At 39.5% G+C, this 27,051-nt stretch overlaps 1 protein-coding gene across 1 annotated transcript in view; it reads left to right on the top strand.

Moving 5' to 3' along the window:
* Window positions 1-247: 247 nt before the first annotated feature.
* The window catches only part of hdac4 (histone deacetylase 4), a 128,531-nt gene continuing 101,727 nt past the window's right edge, over window positions 248-27,051 (top strand). The window contains exons 1-2 of the mRNA XM_053328170.1: window positions 248-352; window positions 11,257-11,558. Coding sequence (XP_053184145.1) covers window positions 11,537-11,558 — 22 coding nt within the window. The 5' untranslated portion in view covers window positions 248-352; window positions 11,257-11,536. The remainder of the gene's footprint in view (window positions 353-11,256; window positions 11,559-27,051) is intronic.

The following is a 27,051-nucleotide window of genomic DNA, read 5'->3' on the forward strand; positions in this document are numbered from 1 at the left end:
TGTTCCTGATAAAGTGGGTATAATAAATCGATTGAAACATCTCTGAGACTCTTGAAGCTGATTTGGATGAAGAGGACACAGACCGAGCGGAGAGCAGAGGGACACACTTCACTCTTCACACTGACATAACTTGATTTTCCTCGCGGCTGTCAGTCATCCCGTCCCGCAGACCCCGCCCTCTACGGAAATACAGGAGGTAGTCCGACACGTGATTGAGTCAGTATGGCGGAGCTGTGGGCTCAATGATTTTTTTACAGTACCGACGGGTCCTGATACCTTGCACTGTGGATGCTCCTTGAGCTTGGAAGAGAGAAAAAAACCCACCCACTTGCGCCCAAGGGTGCTCCTTCAGGTAAATGTTTATTTTGTTGTCTTTGTTAAAAAAAAAAAAAAAAAAAAACTTACACTAGCTTTTACTCAGTCTGGAGCGTGTGCAGGGAACCATTACCCCCCCACCTCCAAAAAAAAATGTTTATGTTTGCAGTTGCTTTCTGCGCTGCTTTTTCCTGTTTGGAGTCAAACTGAGTGTTGCTCTGATATACAAAACTTAACTTGTGAGTTTGTATCGTAGTGTGTTGTCAGCTAAAGTCAAGTGTAAAGGTTGCGTAATGCAGGCGCTGCTGTTCAGGAGGAACTATTTTGGAGTAGATATAAAAAAAAAAAAAAGAAGGAAAAAAGTATCGCGTATACTACGTGTGTGTTGTGCAACAATGTTACTCCGCGACCCGGCTGCTCGATTTGAGTAAGACCTTTTCTCTCACACTGTTTGCTGTGTTGTTTCAAAGTCCTTTCAAACACGCTGTTTTTTGACCCACGGGCTGTTATAAGTTGCCTACTGTTTTTTTTTTTTTTTTTCCTACTTCCAAATTTTTCACTTTCAGTTTTGGAGTCGTAGCTGCAGCCAAGCACAGCGCCACACGTTTTCATATTGCTGTCCTTCAAAGTGTGAAGTTGGTGTAAAGAGTTGCCAGATGTAGTGAGGAATTTTGTCACCCAGTTACAAGTTTGTTTACCACTAAAACTGGGTCACACATTGTTGAAGAACTGTATCAGTGCAACAAAAAGTTATCCTTTAGTAATATAATGTTGACTATGCTCTAATATCCTCCCTACATATTTGTTTTTTTGGGTAATACATATGCTCCTGTGTAAGCATGTATGTGTGTGTGTGTGTGTGTGTGTGTGTGTGTGCAGAAGAAAGCCATATTTGTATGCTGGAGGTTTCTGCTGAGGTCGAACCACCGCTGCCACAGCTTTGGGTGTAAACTTGTGTCTTCATGAAGTGTAAACACAAGAGAGCAGCAGCAGCAGCAGCAGTGGGGCTGTGTCTGTGCTATGCTATGACTCCTTTATGCCTCCACTAGCGGAAACTATTCCCTCAGTATTACGAGCTCTGGAGGACACTCTGGTGCCCGCTTGTAAATTCCAGGCCCCACAAGAACAAGGTCACTGCAGCCTCTTGAAAATATTGGCTCGTGAGTGCTCTTCCTAAAGGATGAGAGAGGAGAGAGGGGGGGTCCTGATCAGAGTAGAGCTAGCTTCTAATATACAGTACTGGTCAAACATTTGGACACACTTTCCCTTTCACTTGAGTGAGAAAGTGTGTCTAAACTTTTGAACTGGTGTTGTATATTTCAGCTCAGCGACTTTGTGCACAATTGATAATGGCATCATGTTAAGTTTGTTCCAGTGGAGCCACAGTTGAGTTTGATAGGTGAAAAAAAAAAATCATCATCAGTAGCAGATGTCAGGTTTTGATGTCAACCCCTCTGTGACAATGTGTGGAGTCTCACAAGTCACACCGTGATGGTTCAACAGTCACATGAAGAAATCAGCTGTATAGGAACAGCTTATGATTGCACTTCACATGCAAGCCATTAAATAGACAGTGATCAACGCAGCCACAAATGAACCTGTGTGACTGAATATTTCTGAGTTCTGCTGTGTTGTTTACAAAGTGTTGAAGTGTTTGCACGGCTCTGCAATGCATGAGTGTGACGATCACTCCAGGAGTCGTTTTATTATTAATATATTGTAAATCACTTTCCGGTTTCCTGACTGGTGATAATGCTATTTATGGGATGTGCAACATGTCTTGTTGTTGCTCTACTGTATTATCCTCTTTTAAAGGTCACAGAAACACCACAGTAGGACTATGTCAGTAATATAGTGTATTAACAGGAATACACTGATTTCTCTTTTTGTGATTGTGCAAAAAGGTGAGTCTGGAAATGAGCTCTTTGACCTTGATAGTCAGCGACCGACACCAAAAACTGATGTTTACATTTGATATTTAAGATAGATGGACCACATAACAAAAATTAAACTAGGGCTAATCAATCTTATTAATTCTGATAATCAGTTAATCATCGAAGGCATTTAGAAAGCAAACATGCAAACCATTTTTCTGATTTTATCCTATGAAAGAAAAGTCTCCTGTTTTTTTTCTGAAGACATCACCATGGAGCTTTTCAGGCAGTGTTTCGGCAAAACCATTAATTGATTAATCTTAAGTCATCAACTCATAATTTAAACAATTAGCTGCTGCTGTGCACATCATCCCTGTGAAAATTACACTGCCAAACAATAAAATGGATCAGGAGATTAAAGGTACATAGATATATTTTTAATAACCGTTTCTTAAATGCATTTTAGAGTGAATGTTTTCTCCTGAAACACCTGCAGTAAATTAAATTTGTTGAGCCTAGGTAACGGCCTCACAGTTGCAGTTTGCATATGTGTGTACACATTAGTGGAGTGTCTAGTAATTATGGTTTGTGTTTTTGATGCACAAACATAACAGAATACAATAGATTACTACATGCGGTTTCTACAGTTAGTTTCACATAGCCTGATACAGAAATAATTTTGTAGTATTAAACTATATTTTATATTTGTCAAATCTGTGTTGTACATAATGGTCTCCTCTTTCACATGCTTTCTCTTTGTCCAAAATCTTCCCATGTCTACCCTTTTATAAGCTTTTAGGATCATAATGTAAGGGCTATATCGACAAAATCAGATTTAATGTTACTTTGTAATATCACCTCAATAACTGTAATTATATATACATAGTTTATCTTATCTGTTCTGCAGAATTAAACACACACAAAAGAAAATAATTGCAGCTTTCATGATTTTATACCACTTAACTATGTCAAATGTGTCTGGTGTCACTCCTCTGCCATCCTCCCTTTCTCTGTTCCATGTAAAGATAATTTTACCTTTTTATGCTAAAAGCAATCATTTTTCCATATCATCCATAACTTTGGATACCATAGATACTGCAGTGTGAAAGCAGTTTCACACCGACCTGCATTTACGTCAGTCTTTGTTGAACAGCTTTGATTTGAACTGACTAGAGTGACATTGACATCCAGAAATGAAAGAAGCAAACTGCTACCAGAGCAATGAGACTGAATAGCTGAGCGTTAGTCGACAAGTCTAACCTTGGTTACTGTTAACACTCCACCATGCTGATGACAAAAACAATCTAATATTACAATCATTCAGCACATGATATATATTGCAGTTACTGGTACGTGAAACACCTTTTTAAGAGCATCAGAGCAGATAATTGAAAATTGTTGTAGGGATACATTTAGTACATTTTAAAGAAAGGCATCATTTCTGTTCGGAGGTTATTTCTCTGGCATGTCTGACCTTATATGGCAGTGAATGCAACCACTCGAATGAGGGTTGCAAAGATCGCATCTTATACTATCTCTAATGCAGAGGAAGAGAAGATGGAGTATCACTTTAAAGTGAGGGCAGCAGTTTAATTACCTTGTGATCACATAGGGTCAAAGTTTCCTTCCAGAGATATTATGATTAGCTCTAAATAAAAAAAAAACATAATTTTGAAGCGTTTGACTTAGTGGGATGAATTTAAGTTGTTGGACTTCGTAAAGCACATTGAGTTGCCATTGTGTATGAAATGCGCTATATAAATAAAACTGCCTTGCCTTGCCTTGCCTTGCCTTCTCAACCATGCAATTTTTACAGTGTTAATTTAGTACATATTCCCCACATTTAATGCACAGAGCCTTAAGAAATGCAACCAAGCATTGATCAAATACTTTGCTCTAAATCTAAACTTCTCTTTTTTTCTTTTATTTTGTCCTCTCCTGGTTTCACTGGCTGGGAACAAACATAACTTCACTGCTGTCATCTTTGATAAGCAGTTACCTCAACCTTGTTTTTAAATTGCTAATGTCAACCTTGGTATATTAACATTATTACCTATATGTGTGTGTCTGTGTGTGTGTACTTTTACATGTCAAACAATGTGTTTTTGGTTTGTTTTACTTGTAAAGTGTACAGAGACTATTTTGATGACGTGTACTTTAATAAACTATAGTTGAAGTTGAATAAAAAAGTTATTTTCTGAATCCAATCGAGCCTTACTAGACTTTTCGGGCCATTGGACAACTTGCGCATCAGCACCGTACCATTGTTCGAAGCTCTTAATTCTTGTTCTTTGCGTGTCGTGAAGTTTCCCTCTTGTAATCTCATTAATAAGCTCACTTAGCTTAGTTCCACTGTGCTTTGTGCTTTGACTTTCCAGCTCTGTCCCATCATTTAGCTGAAGCTGGCACGGGGAAAACGTGCTTGTTTGTGGACATTTTGTTGATATTGTCATGCTAATGGATACTAATAGGATCTATTAATGCCACCGTTGTTCTCGAGGACAAATAAGGTGACAGGATGCTATAATGAAAAGACACAGTTCACTCAGCAGGAATTCGTAAACTGCTTGGCAGGGTCTTCCCCTCAGTCCACTGTAGTCCCCGACTCAGGATATTCATAGCCGACTCATTCAGCACTTCAGTCTAGAGCTGCAATGATTCATTGTTTAGTTGCCAACTATTAAATTCATCACCAAATATTTTGGTAGTCGTTTAATTGTTCTGAGTCATTTTTTATGAAGGACATTTCTAAATTCTCTGATTCCAGCTTCTCAAATGTGAATATTCAGTTTTTTCAGTCTTCCATGATAGTAAACTGACTTTAACTAACTATTGTCTTGTTAACTAACTTTGGACTATGGACCATTGAGGATGTGACTTTGGGCTGTGGGAAACAGTTTTCAATATATTTCACAGTGGGAAGAGAAACTGTAAAGACAGGAGGAAGATTCAGAGCAGTAAAGGGGACACAGAGCTTTTGATGAGCAACTATACAGAAGCTCTCAGCCTCAACTGATGTGATTTAAAGCTTGATGAATCCTTGTGTTGACCCAATGAGTCTGTGGCTGCAAATCATTCTGCTATAATTAGTTCCCTATACCCTGTTGTGCCTCACAACTCCAATAATAACCCTGTTTTAGCTCCTTTGTCCTCTTCCAGTATCTTGTCCTTCCATTGAACCCATTCTGCTTTCTAAACTCAGTTAGAAAGAGTTGTTGGAGATGCCGGTTGTGAACGGTTCACATGTTTGTGGACATCGCTGGATGTTTAATGGTCACTAATAGAGTCTATTTATGACAGTGTCGTGCTTGGGTACAGTATTGGTGAAAGGACCCTGCAATGCGCAGTCAACCAGTAAGACTGTGCAAACTCTCTCACCTCACTACTGAACAGTGATCAACAGTTTTTAAATCATTTTATAGACCAAACAATAATAATTATAGGAAAATAATGAATAGATTAATTGACATTGATATGTCATACTGATAATAATCATAAATTGCAGCCCAAATTGTTCAAATACAGGGATAACGGCACACATTTTTAGACAGCCTCTGCTTGAAAGCATTTATAGTGTTGTACTGATGAATTGTTGGCATAGAGAAAATGCCAGAAACAGGCTCAGTAATTGTCATTTTCTTTTGCTGATTTTTTTGGAAATTCTGTCAACATTTGCACTACATTTGGATGGAGTGTACTGTAGGTGCCCCCTCCTCTCAACTCCTCTGTTCAACCAATCCGCCAAGCAGTTCTCATGGTTCTCATGGAGTATAGTGCCCTAAGCAGTCTAGATTGATCTGTGTCTCATTGTGTTTGTGAGCAGTTGCTGTAAAGTCATAGTTTGGGTGGCAGTTCCTCCTCTATATAAATGTGTATAACATACTCTGTTGTCTTTTGATGTGAAAGTAGATTCATACATTGGCTTATACTGTGGGCTTAACTCTACATTTAAAAAGAGTGAAGAGAGTGCTACAAAAGCCCCCTCTCATTTACCTAAAGGGTAAGCTGCAGAATTCCCATAAATGGCTGATGCTCCGAGCAGGGTCAGAAGGAGTATGGGTTAAAGAGTGAGAATGACAGTGAAAGAATTTGAGTAATAAAGAAAGGGAAGTGGAGTGGGCCTCTGCCTTCACAGGACTTGGCACATTGCATGGAAAGATGCTACTTCCTGCTTTTTTACTTCAGTTGGCTTCTTGTTGCCAGGGTAACAAAACACGGGTGTTTGATTGTCCTTTAAAGTCAGACTTGTGCGTCTGTTACCACTGTTCTTTTTAATCACTCAGCAGTCATGAGTAGGGAAAACTACAAGACTGCTTAAATCTGGAGAAGCTGTGGACACTACAAAGGGCAAAACTGACGCGTCATATACGTCAAGACGTCTAGTTTCATGCTCTGCTTTTTTCATTCAAACTTCAGTTACAGTGAAGCCAAAGATTCGACAGCTCACATTACTGTGACAGTGTATAGGACGGTGTGCCATGATATTTAATGCCAACAATTTTAATCCCTACCCCATATCTCTCTCTCTCTCTCTCTCTCTCTCTCTCTCTCTCTCTCTCTCTCTCTCTCTCTCTCTCTCTCTCTCTCTCTCTCTCTCTCTCTCTCTCTCTCTCTCTCTCTCTCTCTCTCTCTCTCTCTCTCTCTCTCTCTCTCTCTCTCTCTCTCTCTCTCTCTCTCTCTCTCTCACACACACACTAACTACAGCAATTTTCCTTAATCTAAAACGCTAAACATAACTGTGAGTAAGGCTTCAGTCAGGTTCACTTTATACCATACCTTCCTCTTCATGTAGGTTGTGCAGAGCAGTGTTTCCTCTCTATTCATTTTTCAGTGGTGCACCCTAAAACTGTCAACCTAGAAGCAACACTGCAAAGAGTTAAGAACACTTCCAGTGAAAGCTGAAGGCAGTGGATTGCCCTGTGATGCTTTTACTGGAAACACTTGAAAAACTGGAAACAAACTTTATGAAAATAATTATGAATCAGAAAAAAGTGATAATCCATAAACAATAGTTAGGCCAGTGGTATTGTAAAGTTAATTAGTGCAATGACAAGGAGAATTGATTCACTAAAATATAGAGCTGCAACTAACATGTATTTTTATTATTGATCAATCTCTGGATTATTTTATCGATTAATCGATCAATTATCTGGGTCTATAAAATGGTCAAAATGTTGATCACTGTTTGGTTGGTCACTCAACACAAATTCTTGCTCAATACTTTCCTTTCATGTAGTGCGCCTGGGGAATTTTGTTATGTCCCAGACACCACCATATATGTTGCACAATGTGATTTGGTAGTGTTAATGACGTTGCCATGGAGATTGTAGTTTTAATTAAAAAAGTGTGAACTCCTCCTTTTTAAAATAACACGCTTCAATAAATGCTATTATCACTCAAAAATGGAGGGGTTATATCATTACAGTATTGATTGTTGGTGTGTTTTTTTTAGTTGCTGCACCAAACTTATTCTGTGTAGTGGCGAGCGATGCACAATTGTCCCCAGGCTGTCAAAGCTCTGTATCAACAAGAAAAATGATCCTGCTCTGCTACTTGATGCCTGCACTCCTCCGTCTTGTCCCTGTTAAACCAACAGCTGATTGATGTGATGTCCTGCGGTCATAGATGGCCTCATTCACTTAAACCTGAACAAGCAGCAGAGAGTATTGTGTCACTTCAGGTGCTTTCATGCGAGATAAGGTGTCACTTTCTCTCTCTCCCTTCAGTTACGTGTGCACACTCACTCCCCTTTGCCATGCTTCAACTCTTTACCCACTTTTACTCCCTTGTCACCTGTCACACTGAAATTAAGCACGTGAAATGAAGCATTAAGTAAGAACAGATCAATGTAAACATATCACAGTATTCTGCTCCTCGTCTGCCAACAGTGAGATGAAAAGCTTCTCTTCAAGGTTTCCAGGTTGTAGTTGAATCTTTTATTTCTGAAGTGATATTGCTCACTTACTTCTTTTTTGTATACCTTAACTATATTTGCTAATAACTATGAAAAATCAGGAACATGTCAATCAATAGCATACTGGCGGTGCTGTTAATCCCACTCACCAGCTGAATTATTCATAGTCAATTAGGGCTGAGAGGCTGAAGCTGTCTTCATGGCACAAGTGCATTTTCAATGATTCATTTCATGAGCTATGCAAGGGGTCTCTTAATTGTTGTTTACTGCTCGCTATCCAACCACGTTATTTTTATGCCATCATGATTACTCCTGGCAGCACTCAGAGTGCTTGGGAAATGAAGTCCATTAAGAGGTCCTGTAAGCCATTTTCCTGTCGAGCACCATGAAACGTTTCCAGATTCAAACTTTGCTGCATGTGTACAATAAATCTCATCCAATCCATCCAAGGGTCAGTCGGCGGAAATGAGACGCGTCAAAAGATGCAGGTGGTGTACTTTATGGTCCTGCAGAGCAGTAAAACGTACCTGCAGTGTTGCACAGAGATTAATTTTTAATAGGATCCCCGAAGAACGGTTAAAATAAGAGAAAAAGTGAAATCATATGGAATGAACATTAAGAACCTCACAGCTGACCAGAGCCACACACCGGTTGATGGTGACACTAAAGCTGCATTTATGGCTTCCATGTGAGCTGCACAGTTTTTTCTGTTTTTCTTTTTTTTTCTTTTTTTTTGTGTGCATATGGCTAACAGGGAGAGTGAGAAGCCTAAATGCCTCAGGTCATCGCTGACATTGTTTGACAAACTGTAAAAGCACAGTCGTGTGACAGACCACTTGTTTGACAAAAATAGGTGGCGGGATCTGAGAATAGCACTGCTGCCCTCCAGTCAACACACGGTCGACTCCTTTCTAACTCAGCAGATCCATCAACACCCTCTTTGAGAATCCCTCCTGCTGTCCATTAGTATGTTGTCCACATACACACAACTATTAAAGTAAACACACCCAGGCCAGACATTGATACAAACCTCTAAACCTTCCCTCAGGTTATTTTACCCGTGGCCTGGAGGATGCTGTGCCGTGTGCAAACAATATTTGAAGCAAATGAGAAATGCAGAGGAAGTACAGTGTCATAGCAACACATTTTCACTAGCTCAAAAATTAAAACCCTGACAGTCCGCAGTGGAATCTAGTTGTGGCTGGGGGCAAAACTGGGAGCCAATTTTTAGTAGATTTAGTGACTTAAAATATCTTAATAATCCTCTATCTTTCCTCATTTAGCATGCTAATACACCTCCCATTAAATTTGCCTTTCACTTGAGGGACTGTTTTTCTTCTATGATAATTCCTGATAAGTGAAGTAAGACCCTCGAGAGTCCTGGCAGTAATGTGTTTCCATGAGGTTTTATTTGGCAATTCAGAGCTTGCACCTTCTTTCCACTGAACTCATTTGTATGACATAAATTCAGTTCAACAGCTTTAAATTTAAGGTGGCAGCATGTTTGTGGGTTTGAAAAAATAGAGGCAGCACATACACACTTTATCATGGCCTTTGTGATATTTCTAGCTACTGATTGCAGGTCTCATTACCACTTGTTTATTTTCAACTCTGTTAACACCTGTTATGTGACAGTGGTGAGTTTTAGCTTCTGCTGGTTAAGGTTGAATTGCCAGATGCTTCCCAGTATGTATGTGTCTGTGTTCACACACTCCTTGCAGAGAGTTTGATTGTATAACACAGACATCAGACAGTATTTCCTTTTTCTCTTCTGCTGTTTACTCTGTGGTAAATCTATGTCTGTAGGAAGTAGGGTTGGGCAGTACATACAGTTTTACCAGCCACCATCAGCCCAACAAGCAGTTGGTGATGGAGTAACTGGTGGGTGCGAGGAATACAAGGGGTGGGGAAAACCTCACAGAGGACATCGTGATTTTCAGCAAGTGCAATCATGCAAGGGCTACTTCAGCACCAATTGATCGGACAGCAGCTAAATTGTTAGTCACTTCAGTCACTGACCTGTTGCTAATCAGTGCAACAAGAGAGTGCACGTGGCCCAACTCCAAATGCCAGTTCATATTTGCACACATTTTGAATCGTACTCTACAAGTTAATTATTTCTAGATCTTTTATTTGCTATTTTAATAAATAGCAAGATGAAAGGACCAAAGTCAAGCAAAAAAAAAAACATTTGCCTCACTCGCTCCCAAAAAAAAAAAGACTTCAGATTGGACTTGGCTAGTCACCAATTGCCAATATATTTCTCCAGTTGCCCAAGTCTAGTAGGAAGTCTTTGTTTGCATTTCATTTTAGGCTTTACTACGAGGAAGAGCCAGCAGACCAGGCAAGCTGTGGGAGTATGATTAACTATTGTTACAAGAAAGTGGAAAAAGATGAAACTCTTCGATAGTCACATTTTACTTATTGTGTTTAATAGAAAATGACATTTATTCATTGCATGGTTTTAGCATTTTAGTAACTTATATGTGGCTATTGACTGACTTGGTGTGGTAACAGTACTCATAGCGACTTGCAGTACTCACTGTTGGATCATTCAATCATTCAAATGACTGGTCATGTTTTCAACCAATGCTTCTTTTCTCTTTTTGCCCACAATAAACCAATTTATATTTATTAAAAACTGTAAAATTAGTCAGGATTTTAACAGACATACGGATTACAGTCGGTGTTCAGCATCAAACAAGAGCTAAACATTAAAAAGTGACTTCATGTTGCAGCTAGCCTTACTTTTGTTGTGACAATCCGACTCATAACTGCACATACAGCAACACAATGTATATTGTTGGTAGATCTGATGTATGCATGTTCAGTTAAGGTCACAGATAGACACAAACCAATCAGGAGACACAGAGGTCATTGTTTTTCTGTTTTAAGCCTGGTGATCTGCAGGTCTTTGTTCTTTCCTGGCCATTAAGGACCCCACATGACCACAGGTAAACACAGATATGGTTTGGCTAACTGCCTCTGAGGAATAAGGACCACCAACCCATGATAACCTCTGACTTAGAAAATGTCTTGTTAATTTGTTTTGGATTTGTTGGCAGTATATAAGCTATCTGTATTTGATAGCTTATATGAAATATCCCTTTCATATGAAAACACTTTTTTTTTTTTTGCTTCCACTTCTCACAGCCTGACTATTTGGTGGAAGGAATCCTGCCACAACACACCACTGAGGTCTCCACCTGTGCCTGGGTGTGATGAAACCTTGAGAAACAATTACCCTCTGTCCCTCCTTGGCCTGACGCCTCCACCTGGCAGCACTGACTTGGCTGGGAAGCTCATGGTGGTCACTACAGCCACCACAGAGGTGCACTGACACCCTCGGCACTCACCTCTCCTCCCCCTGTCCTTTCCCCCTGTTCTGCCGTCCTCCTCGCTCAAGTCTGCCAGACACCAACAACCAATAACTATGAGCTCTCACAGTCGACAAGGTAAGATGTAAAAAAGTGTAGCAAATAGGGCTTGCAACTAATGATTATTTTCATTATTAATTAATCTTCAGATTTTTGATTAATCGTTTTGATCCATAAAACAAAAAAAAAGTGAAAAATGTGGACGCTGATGTAGTCAAATGCTTCACAACAGTCCAAAACCCTTTCTAATATATAAGGCAAGGGAAAAGCAACAAATACCCGAGTCTGAGAACCTAAAACCATCACATTTTGGCATTTTTGTTTTAAAGGTATACTATGCGGGATTTGTTGGTTTGACCACAGCTTGACTCTAGCTTGACCCGAGAGAGACACAGAGAGCAGCGGGGGTCTCTCTGCGTGTGTGCAGCTTAGCCCTGCCCTCGGTCAAGCAGACACACAGACCTGCAGCTCTTTAAACATCCATAACAGTAACCTGGTGTACGCTACGAATCCAGACCTCACATCCTGCATGCACTTATTGGTTGGGGGCTACACGACCTCTGCTCAAAGGTTGATGCACAGAAGCGTCCTGAACACAGCAAAATAATCAGAAAATACAGACGGAGGGCAGAATCTGCAGATAAATACACCAACACACACCTCTAGAGGGATCTAATATAAGTGATGATTGAAGTGGATAACTTTTGTATGAGTCTATACATTGTTTTGTTTTTTTAAGAAAATCCTGCATGGTATACTTTTTCAAAAACAAAGTAAAATAGTTGATGATTCATTTTCTGTTGTTGCAGCCCTATTAGCCATCGCATGCAAACTTATTATAGGCTTAGTCTTTTTCTACTGTCTTTCTTCTGTGGTGTTTACAGTTCAGTCTAGAGGCAGAAAAAGAGGGAATTGCCTTGGCTTGTTGCCATTACTAATTAAGATATTTCTCTCTAAGCCGAAGCTAAACCTTTGTTTTGAATCTTAGAGAAAATTTTGGAACTGTAGCATTGCAGCTTCTCTCCATTTTGATTTGGTAGTTGATAATTTGATTAAACCATATTACATTTTCTTCAAGGGCTCTTCAGTTTGATTTTTATGGGAGTGATTTAATATTTTTGAGTTCACAATTGGCAAAACCATAAACTCCAGCAGGATGCATTGTGTAGACACCAGTTGCAATATCCACAGTAAGAGGACACATTTGTCCAAGTGTGTTTCTTTAATCTGTAGTTTAATTGTTTGGCAGTAATTACTCTTACCAATAGAACAGATTGGTGAGTAAAAATGATGATTATAGCTGTTGATATGATTGTTCCAGCACTTGAGACAAAGAAACACAATGGAGTGGGTGGAAGGTGTTGCACATCCAGCGCCAACAGCATTAAAAGTGACCTTCTGGTGCTCAGGTAGTCGAGTGGTTAGAGTGCATGCCACATACGCAGCAGACACCGGTTCAAAATCCCGACCGGAGGTCCTTTGCTGCATGTCACACCCCCCTCTCTCCTCTCTCTTCCATGTTTCCTGTCTGTCTATTGCTAAATAAAGGTGTCAGACAAAATCTTTAGAAGGAAAAAAAAAAAGTGACCTTCTTCTTTAGTTTCCCTTTAATTGCACAGTAGGTTGCAAGGCTGTTAAGAATTTGAATAATAAAAGAAAAGATTAAGATCATGAATTGTCCACAGGGATGAAAACACTATTTAGGTCTTGCTATATGTGTCTCTTTCTTTCTGCTTCTGACTTTCTACATTTTGTCCTTTCCTCTGTTATTTTTTATGAATGCCATTTCGCTTTCATTAAAAAAAGATAATGCTCTTTTCATTTTCACAATAAATTAGCTTTATAGGGAAGAAGTTCCCAAGTAGTCTTTTATTATTTGGATCATGGTCATCTTTTCATTTAGTGTTTTTCTCCATGAATAACTGTTTTCATAGAAAAGATCCACCTCATAGTGTGTCTTTCTATTTGCCATTATGACAATTAAGCCATAGAAAATAAAAACACATGTGTGACGCTCATATGGTGCGTCAACAGTTCACAGTTGGTTTTTCTTTGCATGCTTTAAAATTGGATTCCCTGGTGTGCTTAACCTCAGCCAATTGGAGCAACCCATATGGCCTCCTCGAAAACCTTTTTCCTTAATCACAACCTCAGTGCGTTTCCTCTTTCACAACTACAGGCCAAAGAGAACAAAAGGCCAATTGTCTCCCCATCATGCTTTGGTTGTCTTGGTCGTATTCAGCGGATTGATGTCACAGCCATTGATTAATTGTTGTTGGTCCTGTGTAGCACAATGTAGGTTGTTGGCATCACCTTCTTTTCTCTTGAACTGTGAGCGGAGACCCAGTCTAGTCCCAGCCAAGAGGTTTTGCGTCAGAATGGTTGTTTCAAGCCAGATAGCTGCGAACACTAGAGCAGGCCAAAGATATCTGTGACTTTTTTTCTTACTTTTTTAAGAATACATTGTGTTATGTAAGTGGAACCTTGGAGCAGGCTGTATTTTCCTATTTTATTTTCCTCCACTTCTGATTATTTCCATGGCCTGTTCATTGTAAGATTTTTCCCTCAAGTCTTTGGGAGTTTGAAAAGTAACTTTAAGGTGTAGGATTACAATTTTGCTGTCGTCAGTTTTGAGGTATGCCTGTCTGGTTACTTCATAGGCATCATCTGACTTGCTTGTGCTTCCATGTCCAATGAAACCTTTGGGACAATAGAAAAACGGTCTGATCTAAATCTGTTTTCAGAGTAATCACCAGTGTTAATGGACATTATTTAATTTGCTTCTCATCTAATTTGGACAGTTGTAATAAGAGGCATAATCCCACTATTGGGACAAAGATTTCCTTATGATTAAAAATAAAGCCACATTTTCCACACACACAATTGTTCCCATGACCAAAACACCAGAAAAGGTGAGGGATGGTTCAGCCAAAACATTTGGACCGACAGAGTTTCCTCTACCTTGAAGAGCCCTGAAATTAAGAATGAAGCTTTCAATCTTGGATTTCATGTGGGCCACACCTCCTGTTAGCAGTTCATTTTCCCCTTGTCGCCCTCCAGTCTGCGCAACATTGCTAAGCCCTTTTCCATACATGACAGATCATCATTTCCCATTCTCAAACCACCATTTCAGAGCACTGAAGGGCCTTTTGTCTGACTTAAACTTGGGTGGCAAAGGCTGGCATGTTGACATGCTACTTGGCATTTTGGAACTGGGTTTATGGCCTTGGAGCCAGAGCTAGAACACACACACAGACAAACTCTCTCATCCCAACAAGACTTTTCCCTCCCTCCCCTCCTCCCTACAGCGGCAGTAATGGGTGGCAGGTCCTGGCTGAGGGGGGATCTTGCGTCAATAAATCGTCATGCAGAGCGACTCCCCTGCCTGAACGCAAACAGAGAGAGGGGCCGTCTGCTGCTGGAGGCCTCGTTTGGTGTGTTAAACCTCCTTTCAAGCTTGTAGACCTGACCGAAAAGAAACTCCCGCTGAGTTCAGTAGGTGTTTGTATTGTGGACCAGTCTTAGTTGGTATTTTACTTTTTGGAGTAATCCCAACCTCCTCCACTGGTCTTCCTGCCTGCTTGTGTGTATTTTCAGAGTGAAAACAATACTCAGTTTTCCCCAGTGGATCTCGTTATAGATAGGTGAATATCCCTTTGGACTTCTTTGTGGACAAATCTATTTTACTATATTTGCATGGGTTTCCGTCCATCTCTCTATCATAACTTTAATTAACACCCTTTCACCACCATGCAACAAAACTTAAAAAAAAACAGAGCCCAGCAAGGATATGGAACAACAGGGAACCTTAACTTGCAGATTTTTTAGATTAGCAGGTCAGCGTGTGTAGGGAGATGCAGTTGTCTTTCTCTCAGTCATTGCAGTCGTGCAGTGTTGAGGTACAGGGTGGGGGCCACTGTGCTGGAGTCGGTTTTTTAAAATAAATACAAGAAACATACCTCCTCACTTTTCTTTTTTTTTTTGGAGTCTCATTCAGACCGCTGATCCATGGCAGATGGGTGTGAATTATTCATGTCAAGTTTGGGGGATGAGCATGGCCATGTGTAGATTTTATCCCAGAGATTATTCAGTATCAGAGAGGAGTTGAGAAATGATTGCAGCACAATAAGTGCTTTACAAAAGATGGCGGAGTGTAAACAGCTAATGCCAGATAAGACTGCTTTTTTTTTTTGTTGTCGTTTTTTTTGTCCATTGTGACTGATGGAGCACTGTGACGTCATTTCACAGGATTTTTTCAGATGTGACAGTCACGGTTTTGTTTATCATGTCTGATTTCTTTTTAAAAGTTTTTTTTTTTACTTGTTCTTTCTTGAAATAGATGTTTTCACTCATGCATTTTCTTTTTAAAGCAAATTTCAAATTGGACCTTAAGTGTGCATTGAATAACCAAATTTAAGCTCACGCATTAGATTTAGAGGTAATCAATGTCAGCTGCTATATAGATTAGGCTTCTGCTTCTGAAATAGGACTTTTTAATTCTTTCATTTGCCCTCCCCTCCTTTTCTGTCACTCTAATTTCCTATCTGTCTCTCTCTCTCTCTCTCTCTCTCTCTCTCTCTCTCTCACACTCTCTCTCTCTCTGTCTCTCTCTCTCTCTCTCTCTCTCTCTGTCTCTCTGTCTCTCTCTCTCTCTCTCTCTCTCTGTCTCTCAGTTTTAATCAGTAACTGTAATAAGGACTCGCAGTGGGAGCTATCAAAACCCTCCAGTGCTGGATTAGACTAGAGTGGCTAGTGTCTGGGCCAGGCCACTGGAAAGTGAAGCATAATCTTCAAAAAGGGAGCTTAACCCCTGCTGGCCTACGCTGACGATTCCTCATTTCCAGGGGCCACCGTCTCATGAAGAAAAAAAAAAAGCTTGGGGTGTTAATTGATATGTTTTACTCTGAACGTTTAGAAAGTTGTCTAAAGATGACTGATGCCAACCAAGGCAAGAGTCTAGCAGCTTATTCAGGGGAAGTTATTACAGAAGTTTTATGGGTAGTGATGCTGCTCACTTGATCTGTGCTCCTGTTCGCTCACAGCTGTGCTTACAGTCACCGCCGCTATCTAGTGATTGCCTAAAAAAAGCCAGAGGGACACAATAGCAGCCCTCCTATCTGAGTTTAATGCATTTGAGCGCTGCAGAAATGTTATTGTTCTCATTTATCCTTGGCTCTGCAAAAAATTTTCCTCAATGGAAAGATGGATAGGAATGAGAGTTGAACCAGACTAAACAGAAGCCTTTTTAGAGAACAATGGATGCTGTTGTGGAGAAATAAGATTACTGCCTCATTATTGTCTTTCTCTCAGTTTTCCAGAATATTCCATTCGAGTAATCTCATTGCCAGATGAAACAAGTGTGCAATTTAGCCTTTGGAAGAATTTATTAAGCGTTCAAAGCTTTGCTCTGCCTGAAGAGAAGCCGAGAATTGAATCATGGTTGTGTGCTCAAACTGCTTTGCACTGTAGTTTCAAATAGACAAAGATCCACCAGTCTTCTTGTTTTGTTCTTTCACTGTTAATTATTCTGTGATTTTATGGTTGATTTGGGAGCTAAATTAGGCAACATGGCATTGGATTTTTTTTTTCTTTCCTCAAATAAAGACTGCGTTTTTTCTTTTTTTACTGTGGATCACCTTGTGCAACTTCTGTGCTTTCCCCCAGAAAGCATGTAATCACAATGCAGTGGTTTTTATACCAAGGGCCAAATTAGGATTGTTATTTAGAATTGCATGTGTAGTTGAGTTGACACCATGCTCAGATACAGCTATTGACTGTCAGACCAATAGCTACATCACTAGATTTATGCAGATGATACGACACATCACTTAGAATAGTCCAGATGTCCAGTCTGTGCAATAGATATGGAGATTAAGAACACGCAAGACCTTGAAGATTAACCCATAAGGATTCACATCTGCTAGCAAGCTTACAGGACAAGTGAAATGCAAGAGGTCAGGGTTCATTCTCACTCATTGTCTATGATTCCTCTGTGCAACTAATAACCTTGGTGGAGTAAAATCGAGAATCCCTGCACTGCTGTATTTCCCATCTGGCTGGGAGATGGAATCCGCTGTATGGGTTCAACAGGGGACAGCGGAGAAGAGGGAGGCGGGTCAGGTGGGTCTCTGAGGATGTAATCCTCCTGCTTTTATGAACAAAACAAAATCAAAAGTTCCCAGCAGTTACACAATCCCTGTTAGGAAGGGCTCAGTGCACCCTGGGTCTCCCAGGGCAGAATGAACTTTTCCAGGCACTAATCCATGGATAAGCCCTGAAACCGAGGCCTTCAAACTCTGCTGTGTGCTGCGTTGTACTAAAAATGCATGAAATGCCCCATGGAGCTGTTGTGTTCACTGTGATTGGCATCCATTTCAGATCTGTATTCATACATTTAAAGATGCAGGTGCTGCCATTCATAATGAATGTTTTTTTTTATTAATGCTTCAGTGGATACGCAAAATCCAAAGTATGAATTCTGTAAAAAAATGTTAAAAAGTTAATCTAAAGTTTCAGCCATCCATTTGACCCAGCCATTCATTTGGTTGCAATCTGCATTCTCAACACTGAATTTTACCCACTAGTCCTTAAAGACAGACCTGAAAATTTGTGAAACCCTTTTAATGATATCACAGTTTCAGTTTGAGACTGACTCAGTGGCAAAAGTGTTTTTAATTTCAAATGCACCATTCAGTAAGAACTTATCAACCCTCATATGCTGACAGGCATCCACACAAAGAACATTTAGAAAATTATATATACAAAAAGCTGCTAGCATAAGCCAAACGTATCAAATGCCTTTTTTAGGTGCTGCTCTTTGCAAAAATCTATATCTGGCAGCTATTGATTTTGTTTTGTTTTTTTGCTTTGTAGTTTATGTGATGAATGTGTGTTGTGTGTAAGATATAGGTTTTAGTGTTTAATGAAGTGCACTTAGGTGGTTTTGACTGTAGATACGCCTGGAGAGCAAAGAGTTACATCAACAAACAGAATACTGATCTGCTGAAATTAAATCGAGTAAAAAATGTATTTGCCTGAATAGAAAATCCAGGAGATCAGCTTGGGACATTCATCCAGCTAAATTTAAAAACTTTAATCATCCCTAACAGGTTGTGTGTGAGGGAGAATAGCTGACAGCTGTGTGGGCATTGTGGTGCCCTCACATTACTGCGCAGGTTCATATGTTTTCTCAGGGCCTGAGCTGTGTTCATTCCTGTATGAACCTTATCACTCAGTCAAGAGGCTCAGTCTCGGTAAGACAGAACACTTCTCGCTTTTCCTTCATGTTGTGTATTTTGAGCTCTTGACACTTCCTATCTGCTCTTTGGGATGCACTTAAAACCACCAGCACTTTGAGTCAACATCAAATATTTTAAGCTCAAACTAGCTTCCAAATCCTCAAGTGCTGTCATAGAGTTTTTCTGACATCAAAGTAGCCATTTTCAGCATTAAGTACTCTCGTTCAAGGTTATCTTGTAGAGACCTCCTCTTATCCTTCTTCTTTTTGCTCCCAGCCCAGCTCAAACATCACGATTGGACACTCTCCTCACCTGACCCTTACACCACATGTTGCATCACTAAGCTCTGCTGCTAACCAATCAACCCAGCCATTAAAAGGAGGGATATTGTGCATGTAGAGTACTCCTCATCTCCTCCATAACTAGCGGTCTTGGGCATTAACTGTTCAAGGCAGCACTACACTGACAGATTCTCCAGTTAACTGTTGAGATTCAGTCTGTAGCAAGAGACCAGTTGTATGTGGCTTGAAGTCGTTTGCCAGAGGTAAAGGAAGAGGATTTAAAAACCGCAAGTTTTCTTAGTTCACAATCGGATTCAGCAGGGGAAATCATGGTTGTTTAAGTTAACGTGTTATGTTCGTCTCCCAGAGCCTTCCACTGAGCGAGGCTTTTGAACTCTTACTGCTTCACTGGAGCTGCTCAGCTGCCAACAGCAGACTCCTGTGGCTGTACTTGGCAGCTCGCAAGTGTGAATGTGTGTAATTTGAAGGCCTTTTAGGAAAAAGCATAGCTGCTTAGTAAACATGCCTTACATAAAAAAATAATAAATAAAAAAATTGCAATCATGGCTTATAGCATTAAAATGGTCAAAACTAGCACTCAACCTAATTATAGGTTATCTATTTTAAGAATTCCACCTTAGACATGTTTTGTTTCTTTTCAGTTCTAGTTGGATGGTCCTCTTAATAGTCTAATATAGATTAAAACACATATCTCAAGTCAATCATCTTAATTCAGATTTTTTGCAGCATTCAAAATTTCAATCACTACATGTAATCACTGCCAGCAATGACCTACAGTACACTGTACAGGGACATGATCGCAATGTTTTGGCTAAACATGCTTGCTATTTTGGATGTCGAGTGGCAAACTGACAATACAGTTTATGTGTAAAATGTCACGTTTATGTTTCAGATATATTTAGCCTCTTGGACTGAGCTACAAATACCTATGAACTTTATAAAAAGTTGAAGAAAAGAAACAAAAACTCTGCAGACATTCACGTCCTCAGGCCTCATTAATAGAGAGATGCAGACAGATTAGGGGAAAACACAGGAGGTAAATGGAGTTTGATCTTAGGCTGGTACATTTTTAGAGCTGGAGATAAAAACAACACTCTGCTCTCTTTAGCCCATAGTGGTCCTTTGAAATTAAAATGACATTAAGCCACCCAGTCCTCTCACTTTTGCTCGGCCACCACTGATTTTAAGTGTTTTGAAATGACATATTTTATCAATGGTAGCTATGTTTTTTGGCAGGGAAGCAGACAGGAAACAGGGGGGAGGACAAGCATGACATGAAACAAAGGATCCTACCCTTAATAGAACCAAGGATATTCACAGTTATACCAGGGTCCTTCATCAAATGCAGCTAATTAAGGGAACTGACACAAATTGGCCAAAGAACGAAATGAAATCTGTGGCTACTGTCTGGTTTGTGCTCTCTGTAGGACAGTGTTTTGTTTTTTGGTTCAAAGGCTTCTTAGCGGAAGATGCAACGCTCTCCATTGTATTGATATTTGAAATGAACCCTTTGTGGCTCAGAAAGAACAACACAGAGATGAGTTTCACAGTGTTTCTTAGGAAAACAAATTAGCCGATCATGTCAGAAGACAGCTGGCTAGGTATGTGTCAACAGAAATTGTCAGACAGCTGGCAGATAATAAACGGTCTCAAACCTTTTAACGAATCAGGTTAATATTTTAAGCCAGTCAGCTTTGGCTCATAATCAGGACTTTTTTCAAAGCTACAGCAGCTCATATTGTCAGCCTGTGATGCTAACATTAGCTCAAGCAGCTACACTGTGGAGCTGTTAACAGTATCACTTATTGTTTGTCAGTTATATATCATCAGCTTTAAAACTGTCTGATGTCACCTACTGATATACGGATGTCCCAATCAAGTTATCTGGTCCCAATCCAGACTTGAGTCCTTCGCAGTATTGAAGAAGAAGAAGTAGTACTTTATTGATCCCTGAGGGGAAATTGATCCTCTGCATTTGACCCGTCTTACACACACACACTCACACTCACACACTCTAGGAGCAATGGGCAGACCCTCTGCAGCGCCTGGGGACCAACTCCAGTTCTTTTTCCAGTCCCTTTGTCAGGGGCACTGACAGGAGTATTAACCCTAACATACACATGTTTTTTGGTGGGAGGAAACTTGATCACCTGGTGGAAACCAATGCAAATGTGGGGAGGACATGCAAACTCCACACAGGAAGGAGCTGAGATGGCTGGAGTTCAAACCCAGGGCTTTCTTGCTGTTGTGTCTGATCTGATACTGACAGTCACTTAATTCTTAATCTGATTCGCCTTATTATTTATGAGCTATTTAAAACAAATACTGAAGATCTTGATTTAAAAATATGAAGTTGATGAGCTTTAATTACTGATATAATCAAACATTGGGAGAATGTGACTCCTGAATCTTTTCCACACTGCTTTGATTATTCACTAATTTGTGTGTTTATCCAACATCATTGTCTGAACTCAGTTGCTCAGTGTTACACCCAAAACATTATTTATATTCACACACTCTAATTTTCACCACTTATGCAGCAGATTGCTTCACTGTGTTGATTTTGATCATTGTTACTTACATACTGATCCGATTAAAATATGCCTGGATCGGTCCCAGTATGGATCTTGGGAATTGTACTATTTCCAGACGTGGACAATTATGTAGCTGTTTTCAATTAATATAATACTGATTCACTTTTGAACATGTTGTTTATTATAATTTTTTAAATAACTGACCACTAATGTAATATAAAGTGGTCCACTTTTTTATCAATTGAAGGTAGTTTACTTTGTTCTAAGTAATATAAAACTACCAAATAATAAAAGTACTTGGAAATGTTATATAAATGATTTTTCTTTCTCAGGCCAACTGGTTTAAATAACAGTGCTGCTAGTTGGTATCAGTTATCAGACTACATTAGCTATGGTGTTGACCGGTCAGGCTTAATTTACATTAACATAAACCCATAAGAATTCCTCTAATATATTCACGTTATTATTCAGTATAGCTGTGTAATTCAGATAAAGTGTTACTGTACCGCAGTTCCCAAAAGCATATATGAAGAATTAACTGTGGTGCACTCAGGAACCCCGCTGTAGAAATATATGCAAGATCACTGAGTTCAGCAGCTCTCGTCATCAGTCAAATTGCATGAAACCGAGGTTCGTCGTCCTCCCACATTTGTAATTTAGCAGACTTTTCTTTCATCCATTAGCATAACATAGTAAGCTCGTTTGTTCTGCTTTCAGAAGCAGTAGTTTATTAGATGAATGAAACAACAAGGGTATGCTGTAGATTTGCTGCTGGCTAGATAAATGACCTGGTGTGAACACGCTTAGTTGGATAAGAAATATTGCTCATTGTTGACTGTGGTTTTGTAAGCTTGTCACTGAAGTTAACTGTCAAAAAGGTTTGCATCTTGATGACTTTGTTTTTTTTCTCTGCCAGCATGTTACTTTGCTTTTGCTACCATTATGATTTAGCCTATTGTTAGGAAACAGTGGGGTTGCATAGCTAGTGTGAAACTGGACATTGGTGAAATATAAAGTCTAAACTGGTGAAAGAGTACATTTAGAATTTAGTGAATTAGTTTTCCTTCTGCAGTCCACTGAAATCTCAGTGATGGTTAGCTCATGCTTATTTGTCTCCTCTTTGTCACCATGACTTATTTTGTCTTTGTGCCAGCGTCTATCAGGCTCACTGTCACTCTCACACGATTGCACTTGGAGCTAACACTCTAATGAGCATCCGTGCATTGACAAGCCATACAGCAAGCATTTAACTCGCATGGAAATGCAGTTGAAGATGCTGACACATAGTATAACACACGCAAACACCGGTCTTTTCGTGGGAATGTTTATTTGACCTGACATAGACGCACTCGCAGAGGACTGTGTGGATTGAGGCATCTCAAACATTATTGCAAGCACTTAGATACTGATGGCGAAATGGATGTTATGCACTCACATGAACATCACTGGAGCGGATAAATAAACGGTTTATTCCTCATTCTATGTGTCCTCATTGAAAAGAACTTAAATTATTGGTGCATACGGGAAAACATAAAACGTCAATACCATTTATTGTTGATGCATACAACAATGTGCTGCCACTCTGGACATGTGTAAAGCTTGCCTTGCTTTAACAAAACCAACAGAGTGGGTTAATGACCATTTCCGGATCATTAGAAAGGCTAAATGGAAATGTAAAGCTTCCAAATTAAGGTAGCATGAAAGAGCTTTTAAAAGAGTTTAACACCACTGTAGAGGAAGAAAGATCAAAATACTTCTCACATCTTATTGCTGCAAATCCTCACAACCCCAAGCTGCTATTTAAGACCATAAACTCTCTTATCCACCACCTTCATGACTCTAATGAAGTCTCCTTTTTTGAGTGAAACATTTCCGTCCCTTTTCATCGATAAAGTTTCAAGCATTAGAGGTCAAAGCATGCCATATCTGTTTATTCCACCACACAGTGAAGTACATCAGTCCTTTTATTCATTTTATTTGGTGTCGGTACCAGTCAGATTTACAGAAGATGAGTACTAGCATGAAATCTTCATTCTATCCTTTAGTTGTTTGACCCACAAGATTTTTTAAAAGAGGTGTCTGCCTTTTTATGTTAAGATATTTTATCCTCAGGGGTTACTCCTCCATTTTTATTTGAATAATGTCTGTCTTAATCATTTTTGACCCAAATCAAAATCACTCTTTCTTACCAAAGTACTGGAGATAGTCAGATATTCTCAGCTTATATCATTTATGAATGACTACTCACTCTTTGAAAACTTTGAGTCCAGTTAATCTTAATGGCATCATGATGGATACCGATGCCAAATGTTGCACTGCTTTGGTGTTGTCAATGATGGCATATTAATTGATGGACTAGAAAACTTAGTAGGCGTGCTCTAGACTGGTGTAAGTCTTATCTGACAGTGACAGAACCTTCTCTATCAGTTGGAAGTGTCTCTTTTAGTTACAGTATATGCAAATATCATCTGCGGGGTTCCTCAAAGAACTGTTCATGGCCCTTTCCTATTCATTATCTACATGTTAACACTCAGTCAAGTTATCCATGAATCAAATATTCCTTTCCATTTTAATGCAACACAAATCTATTTGTCCATAAATTCATCAGACTTCAGTTACCTCACTCCCAACCTGTTTTGCAGACATAAGGTCCAGTAATTTCCTAATGCAGAACAATAACAAAACTGAAGTGATGGTGTTTTGAACCAAAGCACACAGGGATTATGTAAGCCAGACTTTAGTTTTCCAGGATTTGCAGCGTACTCGTGAGACCAGAAATACGGGAGTAATCTTTCGGACCTGAACTTTTTTGCAATATCACCAAATCATCTATCTGTCAAATCAGGAATAATGCCTTTTCTTAAATTCAGTGATGCACAAACTGTCATTCATGCATGTGTCTTCAGCTATCTAGATTAATGTAACTCATTATTTGCTGGACTGCCCCAGAAATCCATCAACCACCTTGTACAAAACACTGCAGTTAGGGGTTCTTACATGAACTTGAAAATATGAGTTCAATTCCCCAATTCTTGCCTCATGGCATTGGTTACCCATTGTGTTCAGTATTGACTTTAAAATTTAATTGCTTGTTTTTAAAACCTTGCCCCGTCTTACATTATCGACCTTCTCCCCTTACACCCCTCCTCATACACTCAGATCTGCAGACCAGCTGTTGCTCTCGGTCCCCAGGGCAAGACTGGAGACAGAGGGTTGGAGGGCATTTAGTAGGTTACCTTCGACTGAGAATCAGACAAGCAAACCTCAGTGTCCTCTTTTAAAACTTTTAACAACTCATTCTTATGATGTGTGGCTTTTAATTAGAGTTTTTAATACATTTATTTATTCATATAAGTTCTATTCATTGTGTTTTATCTGTCTTTATTTCTTGATTGCATTGAAATTGTATGTATTTTCTGTTTTAATGTCCGTGATGCACCTCAATAATGTTAAAATAGCACAGCTACTCAGAAATCAACAATGATAAAAGGCAATACTTATATAGATGAAGCTCAAGGTAATACAAGGGAAAAAGAGTGATTTATGCTCTATTTCTAGATACTATTAATAGACACAAGTTGCCCACCCCCTCCAGAGTTTTCCTCTCTCGCACATGTATTCACACATTCATTTAGAGAACACAGGACATTTTGTTGTAAGCACTTATCTAATGGGGCCCCTGACCCCTTTGTTTACTCGAAACGCACACTAGCCTCGTGCCAAAACACAAGCAAACCCCATCTGAGGAAAGATTTTTTGGTTTGTGATGGTGTTTTTTTTTTTTTTTTTTTTAATCATAGGAGGTATTTTATAACATCATACTTGAGTTACAGCTGGCGTTCAGGTGTAAGTTGGTCCTGATTTCATGTTTTTAAATTACTTCAAGAGTAGTAACCACGTTTGCCCTTTTCAATCCAGGTGTGTGTGGGCATAATCAACAATTCCATTTCATAAAAAGATTGCATGCACACTTATATAAAAGTCAATAAGGCTCTTTAAGAGGCAAAATAATCATTTTATTTCATGTGCAAAAGATGACAGTGAAAAAAAAATGATGAAAGTGACTTTTTCAGTCAAAGGACCATCTTAAGTTGGTCCCTTTTCGTCAGTGTGCAAGAAATCTTTTTATAAAAATGACTCGAATGACTCCATGTTCAGAAGCCTGGACAATCACTTTAAGCTCCCCGGCGTGCACCATGTTATCCTGGGTTTGCCTGGCCATATTATGACCTCGGTATTATGCTCACAGAGGATCAAGGCAGCCTGTTGCATTACCCAATTAAGTAAAGACCCTGTAATAAGGTTGATGGTGATCTAAAAGCAGTCCTAGATTACAGTGCTTGAATGATGTAATCACCCAGTCTATGTAATGTCATTTTAATGTGTTGTTAATACACAGTGTTGTTGCTGTTTTTGATAGTGAACTTTCATTCAGTGGAATTACTATCACTGTGGTTGAGGCAAGTACTCTGAAAGTTTCCCTGTGGAGATCATTATAGATTTATTGTTTTGTTACTGGCACAGGCAACAAGGGAAAGCTTGAAAGCTGATCACAAGCTGTGAAATTTCACAGGAAATTGACTGTTGATGTTTAGAGTGCCATGATTGTCAATGGATAAGTCGACACCTCTTGATTGTCACACTTTTTACACACACGGCCATGTGATCAAATACAGAATCAAGATCGCACAGAGGCGTCACACTTGTTGTATGTTGTACAGATTGTAAAGCCCCCCGTGACAAGTTTGTATTTTTTGATATTGGCCTATATAAATAAGACCTGACTTGACATATTTGCTTAATAAAACATAGTAAATAGAAACCATTACTGCAGTAGTCACACTTCTATCAGCAGGTAAGTTGCCATCATGCCGCTGGGGTTGAGTGGATTTGTAAAAACACTACTTTAGTGCTGGGTCAGTTTAACATGATATATTTAGCTATACTTCTACGTCTGCAGTATGTTGGAGCTAAGATACATTAGGTATTCTTGTTTATGAGCCTTGTAGCTCTTCTGTGGAACCAATCTGCTAATACTCCAGGCCAGAGAAAGAGACAAGCTTCTATCTTCACTGGCAAAGGTCAGGCTGGACATAGGCCCACGTTATTGAAGGCCCTTTTGTCAACATGACCACAATAAACAAGCAAGCCATTCTCAGCTCTGCTATAGTGTGCTTATGCTGCATGAAAACAAGCGTGACTATTTTAATTGTAATTAGAGGGAGAAAAATCTGTGTAGGGACAGAGCCAGTCATAGTGAGTGAATGAGTGTGTGTGTGTATGTGTATGTGTGTGTGTGTGGTCGGGGGGGGTCAGTGTGCATCTGTCAACATATGAAGATATACTGAACTCCCTGTATAGTTGTCCAGGGCAAGCACAGGCACAGGCCCTTTCATTATTCCCTTTTCATGTAAATTGTAAAGCTGTCATGACACTTCATGAAATGGCAGTTCAAAATCTTCCAGTCAAAGACCATAATTGTAGCGTGTTTAGTCAT

Source organism: Scomber japonicus, chromosome 11 (assembly GCF_027409825.1).
Source record: "Scomber japonicus isolate fScoJap1 chromosome 11, fScoJap1.pri, whole genome shotgun sequence".
NCBI classification, from domain to species: domain Eukaryota; kingdom Metazoa; phylum Chordata; class Actinopteri; order Scombriformes; family Scombridae; genus Scomber; species Scomber japonicus.